Source organism: Lampetra fluviatilis, chromosome 2, assembly GCF_964198595.1.
Source record: "Lampetra fluviatilis chromosome 2, kcLamFluv1.1, whole genome shotgun sequence".
NCBI lineage: Eukaryota > Metazoa > Chordata > Hyperoartia > Petromyzontiformes > Petromyzontidae > Lampetra > Lampetra fluviatilis.
Genome location: NC_136276.1, coordinates 3,345,944 through 3,363,657, shown reverse-complemented (window position 1 = coordinate 3,363,657; position 17,714 = coordinate 3,345,944). Strand labels below are relative to the sequence as shown.

At 49.3% G+C, this 17,714-nt stretch overlaps 1 protein-coding gene across 9 annotated transcripts in view; it reads right to left on the bottom strand.

Annotated features, from left to right (window-relative positions):
• The window catches only part of LOC144939678 (tensin-1-like), a 122,148-nt gene that overhangs the window by 22,126 nt on the left and 82,308 nt on the right, over nt 1-17,714 (bottom strand). For all 9 annotated transcript variants that reach the window (XM_078866717.1, XM_078866719.1, XM_078866718.1 and 6 more), the window contains 2 exons: nt 9,354-9,922; nt 6,760-8,017 (listed from right to left, as the gene is read on the bottom strand). In XM_078866717.1, coding sequence (XP_078722843.1) covers nt 6,760-8,017; nt 9,354-9,922 — 1,827 coding nt within the window. The remainder of the gene's footprint in view (nt 1-6,759; nt 8,018-9,353; nt 9,923-17,714) is intronic.

Here is a 17,714-nt window from a genome sequence, read left to right as displayed (position 1 = left end):
GTCAGCCACAGCGGAAAATATTACAGGCAGTCCTTACACCCCCCCCCCACCACTGCTTGGCATAAACACTACGGCACAATAGGCCCTTTCTGCCCCACTGAAAACAAAACCGTCTGCCCTTATTGCGAGTTGCAGCGGACAACACAGCGACACATGCTAAATGGGCTGAGTAGCTGCTCAGAGTGTGGCTTATCTGCTGAATATCCCATGAGCTGAGCTGATCTACCCTGGACACCATTCCAATTGAGATGTTCCATCTCAAGGGATTATCCAGGTAACACACTTAAAAAAATGTATACTTTCCATGACATTAAACCTTTGCATTACGGCTGTCGGTACGAGTCACAGATAAGGCGCGTGACACCATCCCAGCGTCCAAGCTGGCAAGCGAGACTCACGATCCCAGAGCAAAAGGATACGCTCCTGGTTGTTAAGGAGGCTTGCTGAACCATGGGGGGGGGGGGAGTTGATCGACTACCATTAGCGGTGGAGTCATCCGAGGGTATGCCCTCTTTGATGGACGCTGACGGGGATTGTTTAAGGGGCCGTGACCTATGGACCGTGGGCCCATGCTAGCCCCAGGAGTCAGGGCTTCAGCGGAGCCGAGTGGGTTCAGCAGGCATCAAAGGAGTGAGCGCTGACAGGTGCGTCAGACAAAGTTGGTCGTTTTGCAGAGACCGGATTGTCCACCCATTGTGTTCCTGCCTATGACCAAATGGCCAGGAATGTGACTGATCTTGTCAGATCTGGGAAGCTAAGCAGGTATGGCCCTGGATAGTGATTGCAAGGGTGACCACCATGGCCGAGACTTTGTAATAGACACAAGGGGGACACGTGGTGGGCAGCAGAGGGAAGTGAGCAACGTCCATTGTTGCACTGTACTTCTATGTTCCCATGCTACCTGCAGGGTAAGTGGAGGCCCGCACCCAGCATTGGATTGGCAACGGACTGTACCAGTACACATGGACATGACAGACAGACGCACGAGTGATGTACGTCGACAGCTTCAATGTTTGTGGTAACTTTATACCCCTGAGCACAGGTCAGTGCGATTAGCAGGGGTCAGTGGCGTTCAGGTGTGGCGTGAGTGGGCAGTGGCTGACGGGAGGGGTGGTGGAGTCACACGCTAGGTTCAACCGCTCAGCGGGCCCAAGGTCGCGAGGCTAGGCCCGGTACAGTCTCTTTCGCGTGGATGTCGCGATGACTTCACCGAGGAATTTCCGTTGGTTACTAAACAACAAGCGAAACAATTGACGGCTTGACCCCCGGGCCTCCTCAATGGAGCCAGTGTTCATCGTAGCTGTGCGCTGTCAACTGTGCCTGCACTGTGGAGAGATCTCGCGTGCGAGTTGTGCAGAAGGAAGTTTCCTTGTGGCGCGTCAGGATGGCTCTGAAGGTTGTTTCACAAGAAGGTTTTCGACATCACATACCAAGGGTGTCTAGTACATGGCTATCATCACGAGGCTCAAATCCCAATTTGCATGTGACTCAGCACCGTCATCATCCCTGAGGTCACTAAAATGAGTACCCACTTGGGAGGACGGATATTTTGGTGAGAAGTCAACAGTAGTTGTCTTCAGGCGGGACAAGTCCTCTCTACAGCAACATGGTTTCCTATCACACTTTGGACTGCCCATGGGGATGAATGGCTGTCATTACTCATCATGGCACGAGGACTGCTAGAATGTTGATGCTGTGGAAGTAGGAACACTCTTCATGGACACCGAAGTTAAAACTAGTGCGCTTGCAATCTCAGCATTGGCTAATTTTGAATAACCACGCTCGTGCTCTCTAATACGCAAGGGACAATGATTAGCCCAAGCCAGGCTCATACAAAGCCTTCTGGCCTTGGAACAAGAGAGCCTTGGTCCTGACTGAGGATTCCGCTGGCCTGGAAATGAGTAGATGACCCGGCCTTAAAAAGAAGTCCAGAACATTAATAACGTTGCATTTTGAATTGGCACACATTTGGTCAAAACAAATCTTTAGTAAAAGTGTAAGTGCCATTGTGCATCGCACTGAGCTGTAATGTATTCAATAAGAAGTATTGAGACCCATATGTACTGCAGCAGAAAGTCTTTGGCTGAATAAACAAATTAAGTGAAAATGTCCCTTGTTTTTCTAAGTTGGTATAAAGTACAGACATGTTTTTGTGCAAGTGTTTTTACAACTAACCACAGATGTCTACATAGCTTTGTCAACATCATGGCTCTGTGTCCATAAGTCTTATGTAAGTAACATTGTAGCCACGCGCGTGTGTGTAAGTATCGATCGTATTCTGTAGTTACAATGTAGCTGTGTGAGTAAACCTTGGGTATGCAGTAGTAACAGTTGCGCCCGAGTGCTTGAGTAAGTTGTTATAGTAACATTGTACAATTGTACGTCAAAGCCGTTATAGGAGCATTCTTCATCCAGGTGTGAATATTTAGGCTGGTCACCTGGCCCGGCGGCAGCGTGTTCGCCGCTTGTCACAGAAGTTCACGGTTCGACTTTAGCGGCCGCCCGCGACATTACAGCGAGTTCATTAACTTTTAATATACGCCCCCTCTGCTTCACAGTGGACACTAAAGATTCCGTGGTGACGTTGGCAAGAGTGGGCCATTGGGTCACGGCTTCGTGGCCCAAATGTGCCACGGGTAAAATTTTACCCGCAAAATTACTCGATTGGGATTGTGCGTAGCAACCAGCGCCACCCCCCCCAACCTCCAATTATGAACACTTGTAGGACCCTCCTGTAAAAGAGTCAAGAGACTCCAGTGAGGCCCTCGTGGGTAGACAAGCGGAATGACGGTGATGATAGTATAGCACTGCATCTCATGTGCCCTCTTTGTCAAGGTGACCGCCTGAGTTTAGGGTTCGTACACGACAACGTTAATTTTCACAACGGCTAAAAACAAACTTTTGCACAGCAGACCCATTCAGAAAGAGGACAATATTACATTCGATGGGAAAACAAAACTGAGCAATTTAACGTTGCATCAGCCTTGTGATATAAAACAAACATTTTAGATATTTAAGGGCACCTTAAACAAGGGATCTCGGTGACAGTCACCGAATTAATGATTAAACATATTCAAGATATTTCTCCGCTTATGTAAAACAAGTGTTAATCACCTTACTCGTGGATTTTAAATGAATTTCGAAAAATAAAATGTCACTTAATTGTATTTTACTGATTCTGATTGTGATAAAACAGACCTGAGGGGGTATCCTTCTGTACCCATTCAAAAAAAAAAAATTTAACCCTTTATGTTGATAAAATAGCGGCACTTTCGCGCAAACTGCTTAAGTAACTGTTTCCAAACCGCTAATTCCACTGCACTGCCTACTTAAAACTCCCAGTACAAATTCCTCTCGCCACAATTGCTAAGCCAAGGAGACATCTAAGACGTACACCGTACTGGAGTGTTAACAGTCACTATGAACACCGTAACTTCGAACAACTTATACGACAATCGCCGCCGCCGCGACTGCCCGCGACACTCACGAAAGCCGCCCCTCCGTGGCACTTCGGCGCACGCCGACGATCGCGAGCAGCGCCATCAGGGGGGATGGCCACGCGGCCGCGATTACCTCTTGCGGGCGCCCACTCGGAGACCGCGGGAGAGTCGCCAAGCCCTCGCGGAGCACCGAGGCTCCCCGGTGAACCGCGCGGAGGGGGGAGGAGGGTGGCCCCGGCGGCCGCTTTAATCGCTGCTTTCACTCGCCTTGGGGGCCGTGCGCTCGCCGTGCTCCGCACCGCGACACCAGGCTTTGTAAACGGATCTGACCCGGAGTCGGAGGGGGCTTGTCTGATAAAAGTGGACAAATTTAGCGGGGGGGGAATAGAACAGCGGCACCCAGAATAAATTTGTGCCGCGGTGAGCTGTCGACGAGCCGGGAGGGCCCCCCTCTGCGCCGGGCGGCGGTGCTGCTTCTGAGAGCGTTGGGCGCGCGCTCGGCCCACGAATGCTCTTTGCCGCAGCCTTTTAATTATGATCGGAGTTGGCTCCGCTGCAGAGTCGTGCCTTGTGCGTACATGCACACGTAGAACGCCCCCCCCCCCACCACCGCCACTGTGAAAAAGTGCTCGGGAGGACACGAGCGCACGTCCGCGCTCGTGCCCACGCACGTCCGCGTGCAGTCATACAAAGACTTCCACACATACACATGTGCACCCACAAACAAAACAAAAATCCCCAGTCTCGCCTTTTAGGCTGTAGGGGAACAAAAAAACGACGTTAGCGAGCACCTATTAAGGCTGAGGAAGCCCATGAAGGGGATGTGTGTTGGCAGCACCCTGCTCAACCACCTTTATCTTCCCAATGCCAATGTTAATGCACGGAACCAGGTCCTCATTTCAGGCTCTGTTGACCCATGGGAGGCACAAACATGTACACACAGGGCTACAAAAACAAACCTACGTCCATACACACACATCCAGCAGCACACGTGCTCACGCAGTTGTTCAAAGTGGCATGTATTCGTACCTATACTTAAATGGATTTGAAGTTAACACTTAAGCGTAGGGTCTAAAATCCTGGTGTTCCATCCATTGTGTGGTAAAGTACACACACAAACATGTTAGCATTCACACACGTACTGTATGCACACGTACATGTACGTACGCATGTGCACGCTGTTCCCAAATAAGCCTTTCGTTGTCTCTATAAATGGCCGTGTGGTCGGAGCCTCAGCACAGCTGCATGAACCCGCTCCCTCCCACACACTCACTCACGGAGCTTGATGGCCATGCCTCTCAAACACCCAACGTGTGTGGTCCGTCCTGACACCTGTCACTCATTGTTCTCTTGCCCCTACTTATTGCCCTCTGTGCAGATGTGTGTGTGCGCACGCGCGCGCGGGAGAAAAATCACGTGGTGGTGGTGCAGTGATACCGCGCACCGTGCGAGGAACCCAAAGACTTGACTTCCGATTCTTAGGAGTGGTATCAGAACCTGCTCTAAGCCTCCACGTGGATGACTCAGCCTTAAATGAGTGCCTGGTGTGTAGCAGCAACTGGGAGGTAAAGGCGGTCGGTCACGGACCAGGGCCACACAATCCCCCGAGGTGTTTCTTTGCGGGACCTAACTTGTGCTCACTAAAAGCACAAGCCACGGACAGGCACCGTGGCTACTTTGTGAATGTTTGATGTTGGTTTTTGTTGAAGGGTAGTAGGGTTGTGTTCGTGTCATTTCATTATCCTCAATCTGCAATGTTGTTTATAACATGTTTAGCTCAACACAGCGGCGTGTAGATGTGTTGCCCTTTGCGTGGCTGGGTGGGCGCAGTGGTAACACTTGTGTATCACAACAAGACATTCCTGGGTTTCGATTCTTGACTCGGGCACCGTTCTGTTTGGAGTCTCTGTTTTCATCCCCTGATCTAAACGGGTTTCCTCCAGGTTCTCCAGGTTTCCTCCAATAGCTAAGAAATACTTTACCTAACTGGTAATTGGTCAAATGTCCCCCACTAAAAAACAAAAGACAAAAGACTTGGCAGGACCCTCCTGAAAAGGAGTCTTGAGATTCAGCGAGGATTGCCTGGGTTAAGAAGTGTACAGAAAATAGTTGAAGAAGCCAATTCCGGAGACATTAAGAAAATAATGAATGAAATAATAATCACCATCATAATTTATTTAAAGACATTGAATAACCACTTGTGTTGTGTGCAGTGCATTGGCTACAGATGCCTGCTCTGTGGTGGTAGAACCTGGAATGCAAGACTATCACTAAGTCGGCAGAGAGAATACACTTTGTAGAAGCATTGTTATGTATTTAAACTCACAGAGGCAAACCAAAGTGCCTTCATTAAGACTGCCACTTACCGTGTATAGTAGGCAATGTTCCCCGTTGTTTGTAAATATGTTGATGCTCCCATGCGGTTATGAAACTAAGCCTCTATGCGACTGCCCTTAACCGCAGCCAGCTTCAATTGACCAAATAGGCCCACAAAAATAACGGGGACACAACCACAGTCTCTACTCAAACCCACCTCTGTCTCTATAGACATCATTTACGATGCAAAGAGGCACGAAAAAAAACGTAAGAATTAGCCGACACATTCTCTAATCAGAGCTTTTGAACAGCAGCAGCAGCAGCAGCCTGTTTTAACAACTCACAAAACTTGCCGCCTCCTTTACAATTCACACGCCCTTTGAGGGCCAGCCTGGTCAATATAAGAATTATAAGCAGAGGCATTGACTCTCACTACTAAACATCTACCCGTGCGAAGTTGAGATTAGTTTCGCATTTATTATGGCAGCAAGTTTACTCAAGACTAATTCCACATATAAAGTGGTTTGTCTTTGGTTGAATTGGCTCTTATGTAACACCGTCTTGCTGTGTGCCGTGCATATGCTTCTGTGTGTGTGCGCCAGTCGGTGTGAGCAGTATTGTTTTCGATTTGCACAAAGCCCCTTGGCTTTCTCTTCCTGATTCTGCAGAAATGACACATTGTTGATGCATCCCTCAAACTGTCCTTTCGCGAAAGCCCAACTTTAGCATGCTGACAAACACTGACAAGTCAAAACAAGAGTGTCCATGGTAGCCTTTCTGAGCCAAACACACATGGACGTCTGCATACGCGAGCACGTTTCTATGCGTGTGTATATGCGTGTTTGTTTTGAGTCGTAAGTGTTGAGTGTAAATATACGTGCGTGTATGCCTGCCTGCGAGCGCTGTCCTTTGTTACGTGAACTCTTCGGTGTGCGACCTGCGTGTGCGAGGGTAGCAGCACGCACGCATGTACATGGTTACGTCGGGTGTGCACCAGACCGACCTTGCTGCGTGATCCCCGTCTGTTCCCAGTGAGGACCCCCTTGCTGAGCCCAGCTCCGCTCCGTCAGTCCGGCACCGCGCCCCGGAAAAGTGGCCGACCCAACGCTGCCCGTCTCTCCCGGCTTCGCTCGCCCTCCCGCCTCCCTTGCCGGTGGCTCGGAGAATCCCGGCATGCCCACTCCCACACTCGAGCCCGCGCTGCCGGTTACGGACGCCGGTGACTTATAGCTGCCACCTGTCGAGGAGGCATTTCTGGCATTCCCAAAGTCCCGGCCACCATTCCCAAAATCCGGCTCGTCCTCCGAACCCGGGGCAGGCCACTGCAGCCGCACGTGCTCCGGGTGGCACCCCGCTTCGCTCGCCCGTGAACCGAGCGGGGTAGGAGTCTGACGCCGCAGCGTGGACAAGGGGGTGCACGTGGGCACGGGCGTGAAGGTGGGGTCCAGGTCCAGGATCAGCTGATTGAGCGTCTCGAGCGACAGCTCCAAGTCCTGCTGGGACGGGGACAGCGGGGGTCCGTCGGCGCCGCTGCTCGGGCTCTCCCGTTGGCCGTGGTCGTTCTGCCGTCCCTCTATTCTGAGGGCGGACAGCGGCGGCGCGGGGGAGTCGCCCCCGCGAAGCGTGGCGGCGAGCTGTCCCCCGCCGCCGTGCGAGCTCCAGGAGCCCACGCCGCGCTGCACGGCGTGGCGGCTGCTGGAGCCGCGGGCCGGTGTGTGCGGCACCGCCGGCGCGCCCGAGTCCCCGCCGGGCTCGGAGTAGATGATGTTCTGCTGCGTGGGCGCCGAACACGCGGCGGTGGCGACGAGCGGAGTCCGCGAGCGGTACGTCAGCCCGTACTCGTCCACGCCCGCCGAGCCGCCGGGCCCGGCGTTGGCGTTGACGCCGGCGTTGGCGTACATGCTCTGCTGCTGCACCCAGCTGTGCGTGGGGCACGGCGTGTCTTGCTGCGGCTCTTCCACCGTGTTGTAGCCGGTGCTGTCCGACAGCAGCGAGCACTGGCTCACTTTGTGCGGCTCCGGCAGGAAGCCGTAGCGCCCGGCCGCGGGCCCACCGTCGCCACCCAGCCCTTCCCCGCCGGGCCCGGCCCCCGGAGGGCTCAGCGTGCCGCCCTCCAGCGAGGAGAGCGTGCCCAGGCTGTCCACGCTGCGCAGGTCGTGCGGGGGGAGCAGCTCGTCGTCCAGAATGTCCGTCTCTCGATCGTTCAAGCCGCCGCCGCTGCCGGCACCAGCCCGGCGCTCGGTGTGCACCTGGACCAGAACCTGAGCGAGAGGGAGATGGGCAGTCGGTCAACAACACACGGAGCCCCAATGAGCCGATCAAGAATAATAATGATGATAACAATGCGACGGAGAACTACCGTCTGGGCCTTGAAATCAACCTCAATGAATCGTGAATTAATGATAAGGGAAATGCAATCGAATGAAAATAATGTGAAGGATAATAATTATAGTCAAACTTCAGTGTTTCTTTATATGCCAATGAACATGGAGAGATGATGACAAATACAATGTCTAATAACGTTTTTTATTTACAATGTATTGTTTAATTTGATCGTAAAATTATGCTTAATACACAGTTTTGGTTTATGTTATGTTTTTCACTTTTCCCCCCAGGTTAATTACGATTGTGCGATTGGCATGAGGCATACTTTGAATTTACACTAGTTTATGTATCTATGAATTTGTAACAATACGAGAACAACAAATCGATGACACCACACCATATGCTCATACCTCACTTAGCGCTCTGCATTTTCAGCGATTAGTCACTTAGGCTCCAAACGCTCACCGTTATTAAACTGGAACATCAGCATCAGCATACATTTATAAAAAAAAATCAGATGTTGCGCTGCACCTGAGGCTAAAAACACGAGTCAGTCAGCCTTTAGTCACTGCTGCACCACAGTATAATAAAAACAAATAATCCAACAGATAAATCATCGTGAAACCTCCAGAAATGACTCAGGGTTGCCAGCTGAGATGAGCACCCCCGCCTTGCTCAATCAAGCAGGAGCAACCACTGGCTTGAACAAAGACCGTGGTCACCACATTACGTGCTTTCACATGCGCTTCTGCGGCTGTCTGGAACGCTCTTCCTTCCGATATTAGGAAGCCACTGGAGCGATGGCACTTTTAAATCATCTACATTGCAAAGTCATCTCTTGAGAAGTGCTTTTTGTGTTTAGTTTGTTCTCCTTGCCCCCCTCCCCCCGCACCTCCGATTAGCACGGTTGGCTACTTACGTCGCGTAACAAGTTCAACATACATACGTGTTGGTCATAATAGTGATGAGGCTGGTTGTAATTACCGGCGAAACGTCGTACTCGGAATTGTAAATGTTGTGGGTTTACTCTTCAACACACAGTCTGCTGAACGAAGAATAAAAAAATAGGCATATTTTGTTTACGTGACAAACCTTACTAATTGGCTGTGTCGGGTGATGGTGGGTTTAACGACATATTTATATTTACACGATCTGACCCAAAAAAAACCCTCTATTATGTATAATATTGGTCCCGAAAGCCTACGTGTTAAACCGACATGTTGGTCAGGTGACTGGCTGCACAGCCCTATCAAATCGACCCAGACGACTCACCTTGTGGTGCCGGGCTTCTCCTCCCACGGGAATGCTCACGGCGACCCCGCCTGCGTGACCCCCGTTCTGCTGCAGGCCGCGCATGGCGTGCAGCTGCGTCCCGGCCGTCCTGGGGCCGCCCCGGTGAGGCTCGCCCGGGTCGCACGGGTCGCCCCCGTCCAGGCTGAAGCCCCTCAGCAGCTCGTCCAGGTCCCGCTGCTCGCTCGCCGACGGGCCTGACGGTACGGACGGCGCGGGCGGCCCAGGCTCGCCACTCCTGCCCGCGGCCGTGAACTCGGAGGGCGACGTTGACTGTGGCTGTTGCTGCTGATGATGATGCTGTTGCTGCTGCTGTTGTTGTTGCTGCTGCTGCTGCTGTTGTTGTAGGAGTTGGTGCTGTTGTGGCTGTGCTTGTGGCGGCTGCGAGTAGGGTTCATTAGCTGTGCGCACAGAGGCGGTGGAGTGGCCAGAGTCGCTGCTTACGGAGAGAGTGGGATGAGTTGTGGCTGTTGGGGCTGAGTGAGTGAAGAGGGAGAGCTCTGGGGATGCCTCACCCCCAGGGAATCTCTCTCCCTGTTTGCATGATGAGTCTGCTTGGGAGGAGGAGGGACAGAAATGGGAGGGTAGCGGAGAATGGAGAAGACAAACAACATGAGTAATTATAGTTCGCATCAATTATAACATTCTTACATTTCTCACGGAACTTGCACAAACACGTATACATCATTTTCATTTACTGCACTGTCCATACTGGTGTGACCTATCCAACCAACTTTTCTCTCTTGCAGTGACATCAGGCAGACCATTGTAATCTTGTGATAGGCCAATAACTACTTGAGTAAGCATTATCCTTCCATAAATTGCGAACTATGACTTACGCGAGTGAAGTGTACGTGGTTGAATTTTCTGCTCATAACACATCACCTGTGTTTTTACAATGTGCAAAAAAATATATATATCATCGTAACGCGTATGCAACGATTTGTTTCATACGAGTCCCACGAAAAGGAATACAAAAAAAGCAAGCAAATAAATAAATTACCGGCTCACACACGTCTCGTCGCACAAGTCACTCACTCATCTCTAAGTCATCGATTTAGCCGCGTCCGTTAGTGGCCGATTACATGAAACACAATGACTTCGGGCGTCGGAATACTTGTGAGCTGAGCACTGTATGTTGTTCAGCACAAAGGTAACTTGGCGCAGTCTCACGGTTGGACGACTGTTCAGCTAAAATGCAGCAAGGATCAGCTTTCAGTGTACGGTTTCACCACAAGCAAATTATTTCATTTTTTCCTGTTACACTGTATTTGGCTAAGAACGGTTCTTGCCGAAACGTTAATCAACACTTGCCTTCGGCATCAACAATCCCCACCTGCATCATCTTAAATCAACAATTTTCACCATCGCCATAATCAAAGTTATCTTGCTCTATTAATATCATCATCGAAATTGTCTTCACAACAACACACCGTTGACATCAGCGTAAAGATTCCAACCTCAACGTTCTCAAATATCATCACGTCCTCATCACCATCATCATCGTGACGTTAATCCCCATCCTTAATGCTCACAGCACCTACATACTCTCGTTTCTCCGCCGGCAGCGCGATGAATATCAACCGTAACATAAGAGCCAAACTTACCGACGGCAAAACAATTCGCAGCCACTTTCACCAACCGCGGAGCAGAACGGCTTCACCTGGTTACCCACCAAATAAAAGCCACCGCGGGAGCTTTTCGCGAGTCCTCGTGACCTTTGTGTGTCGGCGAAGAGACTCGTGTGTGAGTGAGCGTGCCGTGCTTTGCGTGCGGTATAATAATAATGACTGTCCTCTGTTGGGATTCCTGGCTCCTTAATTCCTAAACAAGTGACGGGGCTCGTCTGGGGAATTGGGGCCAGGAAGTGCGTGGGTTCAGCCGCCCCGAGGCACCCCATGCACTTCCAAAGTGAATGTGTAAATATATAAATAATAAGAGTCGAGCCACCACACCCGGCCCCCACCCTCCCCATGTGCATGTAGGAACGCACCACACCCCACCCTACCCCCTCGTGCACTTCAACCTGCCTCTCTTCCCACACCCCATAGCAAGGCCCCCCCCACACACACACAGTCTAACCCCCGACACGCACACACACATCCCAGGACGAGTGCACACACGCACGTGTGCACACAGACGCAGCAAGCCTGCACAAGCTGCGCATTCACAACCCCGAGGTGCAGTGTTGTGCATACACACAAATATCTCCCATACAGACTGAACAAGACTGCTCTCACTGCACCGGGTGATCATTTAAAGGCTGAGTCGACCTAGGGGTCAGTTCAGATAATTGTAAACTGGCGTTAGACCGTGAGTGGGAATCGAACTCGGGTGGCCGGGTTTGTCGCGCAACGCGCTAACAGCTAAACTCACACAAAGCTTGCAACACGAGCCCCATGCACCGTTTGTATATAACGAAATCAGATGTAATTTTGCATTTTTAACGAGCAAAAAAAATATAGCAATTTGCAAAAACCCGGCCAATTGAAGCCTATTAACAGTTACTTTGTTGTGAACCACAATACCAGCACTGTACGTTATAGCCAAGGAACACAGCTCCCGTTACGAATGCAGAAAAATGTTACTCGTCAACAGAGCGGGAGGGGGGTCATTGAGCCTCACTCCACCGTGGCTCGGAGCCGGATCTGGGCAGGAAGCTGATTTAAAGACCCTTCACCCCCCATCAAACCTCCACGACGCCGAGGAGGGTGGCAATTCCCCAGTTAAGGAGCGTTCACGTAAACATCGCCGCCGGTTGTAATGACTGCTGCCTCAGGAATGCTCTGTAGGAACGGCACACAGTGTCTTGGATGTCTATCTTCCCGACTGTCTGGTTCTCAGTAATGCAGTGCCGTAGACTGACATGCCGTGTCAAAAGCATGGCTATCAATTGTGTGCATCTTTGCCTTGATTTAACCGATGCCGTAAAACAAAAAAAACCCAATGCGTATTATAACTGTGTCGCATGTGTAGGCACTGTATACCAACAAGGTGGCTCAACAAAAGGTACCGTGCAGTAATAATTGAAATATAAAAAAGCCACCTTTGCGGTCACTTCCCTAGGTGATCGTTGATCAGCGTACACAACTTCAACAGGTAACTGGAGAAAGCTCAGTCAAATACAGCGTTTTCGGGATGGATAATTTTAAGGGAATTATTTTTTTAACACAAGCTAAGAGCAATAATGGAAGGAAGCAAAGAAACGGCACGACACACACACAGACAAGTGCCGGCGATTAGAAGGCCTGGCAGGAGGAGCGCGATCGCTGCTCATTGCAGAGGTTCACGATTCAAATCCAGCTGCCGCCCTGCTTATTACTGTGGGTGCGTTAACCATTAAAATACGAGCCCTCTATTTCACAGTCGATGTTAAAGTAGGCCGGCTGTGTGTCAGTGTAATGGTCCAAAAGTTAGAAAATGTTAAAATTACCAGCAAATTACTCCATCGGAATATACATAGCAATCATAACCCCTTGAATGTAAACACTTTGGCAGGACCCTCTTTAAAAAATAGCAATGCGATTCAGTACGACTATCCTGGCTAAACAAGCACAATACTATCATAAACCGAGACGAGGAAACATATCTCTGCTGCCAGTGTGGGGAGTGAAAAGGGACAGCGAAGAGATGGGAGTCACCTGGGCTGAGAAATCCTGCAGACGCGGTCCACCACCAGCAATCAGCCCGTTCCGCAAGCACATGTGCAGGTGATGTGCTCAACCCCCGTGGAAAAATGTGGCATTTGTAGCGGGCAGTTACAAACCACCCACACGCTACGTTGCCTCCCCTCCTGTCAACACGTGCTCCTCCCTCCCGGAATCCCTAACTGATCCTTCCCTCGCAAGTGCCCTTTATATCAGGTCATTCACACCCTCACCCTTAATTTAACCCTTAATCTAGTCGGGGCAAGTCCCTCGCACACTCACCGACATGTACACACATGTACACACACACACACACCGAAAATGTCTTTGGGTCATAATAGCAATGACGAACTCCTGTTTCGACCTTTAAGATCTCTTCCATTCTGGTACAACTACGCTTTGATCAAAGGGAAGCGTCTCGACACCTGCAGTGCGAGTTCTTTGCCTCGGTGAGGACAAAGAATTCCGACGTGTTACGAGGAAACAACTGCAACTGGTGTCAAATGTACATATACACACACAAAGATACACATTTTGGAGTATAACATGCTTGGGGTACAGGGATTTATTCAACATTTTAAACACGGAAAAAGGGTGAAAATTCCATCACGTATGCTCTGTAAGAGCTCTGTAAGAGCATACGTGATGAAATGTGTTGATAACGCTTGAACGACCCCTTTAGTGAACGCTAATATTAAAGTTGGGACGACACATTTGGAGATTGTGGTGCCAACGGCCATGCATTTCCACCTTGTCTCTCTCCCATACTATGCTAGTGACCACAACGCACACGGTTAGTAATGTTAGACTGAGAGTTTGTCGAGGGGAAACTCAGGCCAGCTTCAGATTCCAATTGCCACTCACGCTGGTGCATGGTGAGGAATTCAAATGCGGCTCCACACACGCACTTCTGCGGTGCCCTTAACCGTCGCACCATCGCTCCCCACACAAACACATGTCCACACACAGAATGGCAAACATGTGTGCACAAAGCACACATACAAGCCACGTACACAGTCACAGTATATATATTTTTATACATCTATCCCTGCTTGCTGTCATGGTAAGCCTTTTGGCCTCAAGATAGACTTTGAATAACCGAGTTGGTATTCTGTACCACAGCAGCAACTGCTGCTCAATAAGCCCTTTTCCCTTTAATTAACGCGTGTGGTCAGCTTTACCTTTCCTGCTCACCTGTGGAATTCCTTTTATACTTTTACTGCAAGTGTCTTGAAAGCCTAGTTATTACCGGGTAATATGACCAGTTTCCAAATAACACGCTGTTAACAATCGTTCATCTGTTGTAAAAAAACACATTGTTTGGAAAGGCCCATGCAAGGCGAGTTGGATAAAGGGGGAAAGTTCAGCTGTCAATAAGCTCTGTAAAGATGACTTAATGCTAAACACAGTTGTAGCCATACCTTTACTGAGCTGGGAAGGCCATTCGAAAAAAAGGAGGCGTGTCACTCAAAGGGGGGTGCTTTTTTCTTAAAGGTAAAAAAAACCCAAACCCCGTGTGAAGATGTACAGAACTGTATCTTGGCGTTCGTGAATGCGCTTGCCGCTTGTGATGTTTCGGCGCACTCAACGTCTGCACTTAATTACTGGGCATTAACAGTTCATTACACGCTATTGTTATCCGTTAACAAACACATCTTCACGGGCACTAAAAATAAACCATTAGGGGGGCTTTATGCTAGCATGTGTACATGACCTCCAATGCCCCTTGGAGGTATGCGTGCAATAAAAGGCACCAACAAACCCAGCCCTTGGGGAACCGTCGCACATTCCACTCACACAACCAGGAGGGCATGGCTCTACTGGCTGTGGACTACCCACCCCACACAGAGTACTGGTAGCCTCCGTAACTCGTCACAATGTACGTGCCGTATTCCAACAAGCGCACACACCGTGACTGCGAGGAAGATGGCTTCTGGCGAGCCACACCGAAGCGTAGGAGCGAATGTTGCTCGATGGGCGGATAATTAAGGACAGCGCAGCACATGATAATTGGTGTTTTACCCTTCTATCTGGCAACAAAACTGACACCTTTTTACAAGGAGTCATGTTTGCATAGACCACAATACCTGCAGTCATAATGCAAACAAAAAACATAACTCTGATAATGTGCACTGTCCTTGAAGTTGATTGGTCCACACCCGAGACAGCTTTCCTTAGAACCTAGTCTCACATGGGTTGGACCAGATGACGCCAAAAGGCGCCTTTTCTTTAGAACCTAGTCTCACATGGGTTGGACCAGATGACGCCAAAAGGCGCCTTTTCCTTAGAACCTAGTCTCACATGGGTTGGACCAGATGACGCCAAAAGGCGCCTTTTGGCGTCATCTGGTCCAACCCATGTGAGACTAGGTTCTAAGGAAAGATGTCTCGGGTGTGGACCAATCAACTTCAAGGACAGTGCACATTATCAGAGTTATGTTTTTTGTTTGCATTATGACTGCAGGTATTGTGGTCTATGCATACATGACTCCTTATAAAAAGGTGTCAGTTTTGTTGCCAGATAGAAGGGTAAAAAACCAATTATCATATTTTTACTGGCAAATGAGGTTCCCATAGAGCGCAGCACATGTTACAATCAGGATCTTTCCAGCCCTGATTGTAACACCCTGACATTTACTCCTTTAAAGATCAGTTGACCTAAAGGGAGGTCCCTGACACAGTGAGAAACCACCCGTGTAATCCACCATCAGGAGTCCAACCCAGGTTGCTGGGATTGTACCGCTCTGAAACTATTTGCTAACAAGCAGCGGTTACTCTTCATCCACGTACACATGTATATACATAGATTCATGAGACATATATTGTACATAAATACTCGTCGAAATATTCATAAAAACAAATACTTGCAATCTGTAAAGGCACACAAAACAAAAGTCCATGTTGGCAGTGGTACAGAAAATGCTTCACCACAATCGTCATAAATTAGTCAAAAGCTGAGAAAAAGAAACATTAAGCTGACATTTTGGGAAATTGTTGGTATCATATTTCAAGTTTTGTTTATTGCCAATTTTTTCCCTTAAGGAAAAATGCTCACTTTATATAAAGTTCTTTTTTTACATTCCCTTCAAAGCTCTCTGCTGCATGAACTCTTTTCTGTTACAATATGGTACACCATATTTAGCTTAGCCTTGAATTCATGTTGTATTGTTCTTTATACGGTAGCATTTATTTAAAAGCAACGAAAGTGGAAAAGGAATATTTTATCGCACATAACACGTGATCTACCCGAGAACAACAATAGCTCAGCTTTTTGGCCAAACGAATTTTCCATTAGAAAGTTGGCAGCATTGGGGGAGACATTGACACGAAGCTCACCCCCGACCGGGCAACGTCTTCAAAGGCAATGGCGGTGTGACCATCAACCGCATCAGAAAAAAATTATCATCAAAAAAGGCCGGACGTGCACATCTCCTTCATGGATGGAATATTAAAGACGAGCCGCGATGGTGCGACTGTGGCTATGTTTCCCAAAACTATGGACCGTAAACTCATAGAGACACACATAGAACTGCTTTTTGGGTTCAATGTGTTATCCTTTTTAACACGTACGAGGCTTTCTCGACCAATATTATCCACAATCGAGGTTTTTCGGTTAAATAACGTGAATAAAAATGTGTCGTCAAACGCGCGACCACCCCACACAGCCAATTAGTAAAGGTTTGTCACGTAAAAAAACATGCCAATTCGTTACTAGTTCAGCTCACCTTACTAATTGGCTGTGTCGGGTGGTGGCGGATTTAATGACACATTTATATTTCCGCGATCGAACCGAGAAACCTCTATTATGGAATTGTTGTCCTACTGCACCTCCGATTAGCACGGTTGGCTACGCACGGTGCGAAAGAAGTTCAACATACATACACAGAGACTCATAGAGATGCAGAGACCCACAAAGTCACGTCTAAGACAATCCACAGGAGTGCGATTAAAGCCATACAACCCCAAACTATGGGCCACGTAGCAAACCGCTGTAGTCTGCGCTTCTTCATCGGAAGCGGAACAGCAAAAACTACACAAACTCCCCCTGAAGCCCTCTCGTCATGGCTGGCAGAACCCCAGCGTTGATTGGCATTAGCTCCTGAACAAATTGCCATCATGCGCAAGAATAGAAATCCGTGAGCTGTATCCATCAGTAGACTGCAATGAACGTCCTGCATTGTATGTAGGCAAGGAAACCCGGACAACTGCAGAGTGCCTGATACTTCCCCAGAAAACCTGGCAGATGATGTGTTCGCTGTGCTAGTCGGTACCTGAAGTGCACCTTCTTTTTTTTTATCATTTATGTAACAATTTCTAAAAAACAAAAAATGTATCGTCACCCTCGCTGAAGCACAATTCATGCACCTTACTACAAGCAGGGGTGCACACGCCATGCAGACTACAAAGGCCCCTCGCACGGGGCGTGTGAGCGGGGACTTGGTCTGTACAAGCTGCAGGTAAGCACACAAGAGGCCGCGCATTCCACATGTGCAGACCGTGTGCCACACACGGTGACACGCACGGAGTCATCGCGCTGCCAAGGAATGCGTGGGAAGGGCCGTCACCTCGCGAGCATTCATTTGGGAAATCCCTGCTTGTTGCGTTCTTTGAAACAAAAACAAAAATCTCTGCTGTATATTGTTTATATTTCTCCAAGATTAGAATTTTTGTTCAACAAAATGTACGCACGTGATCTC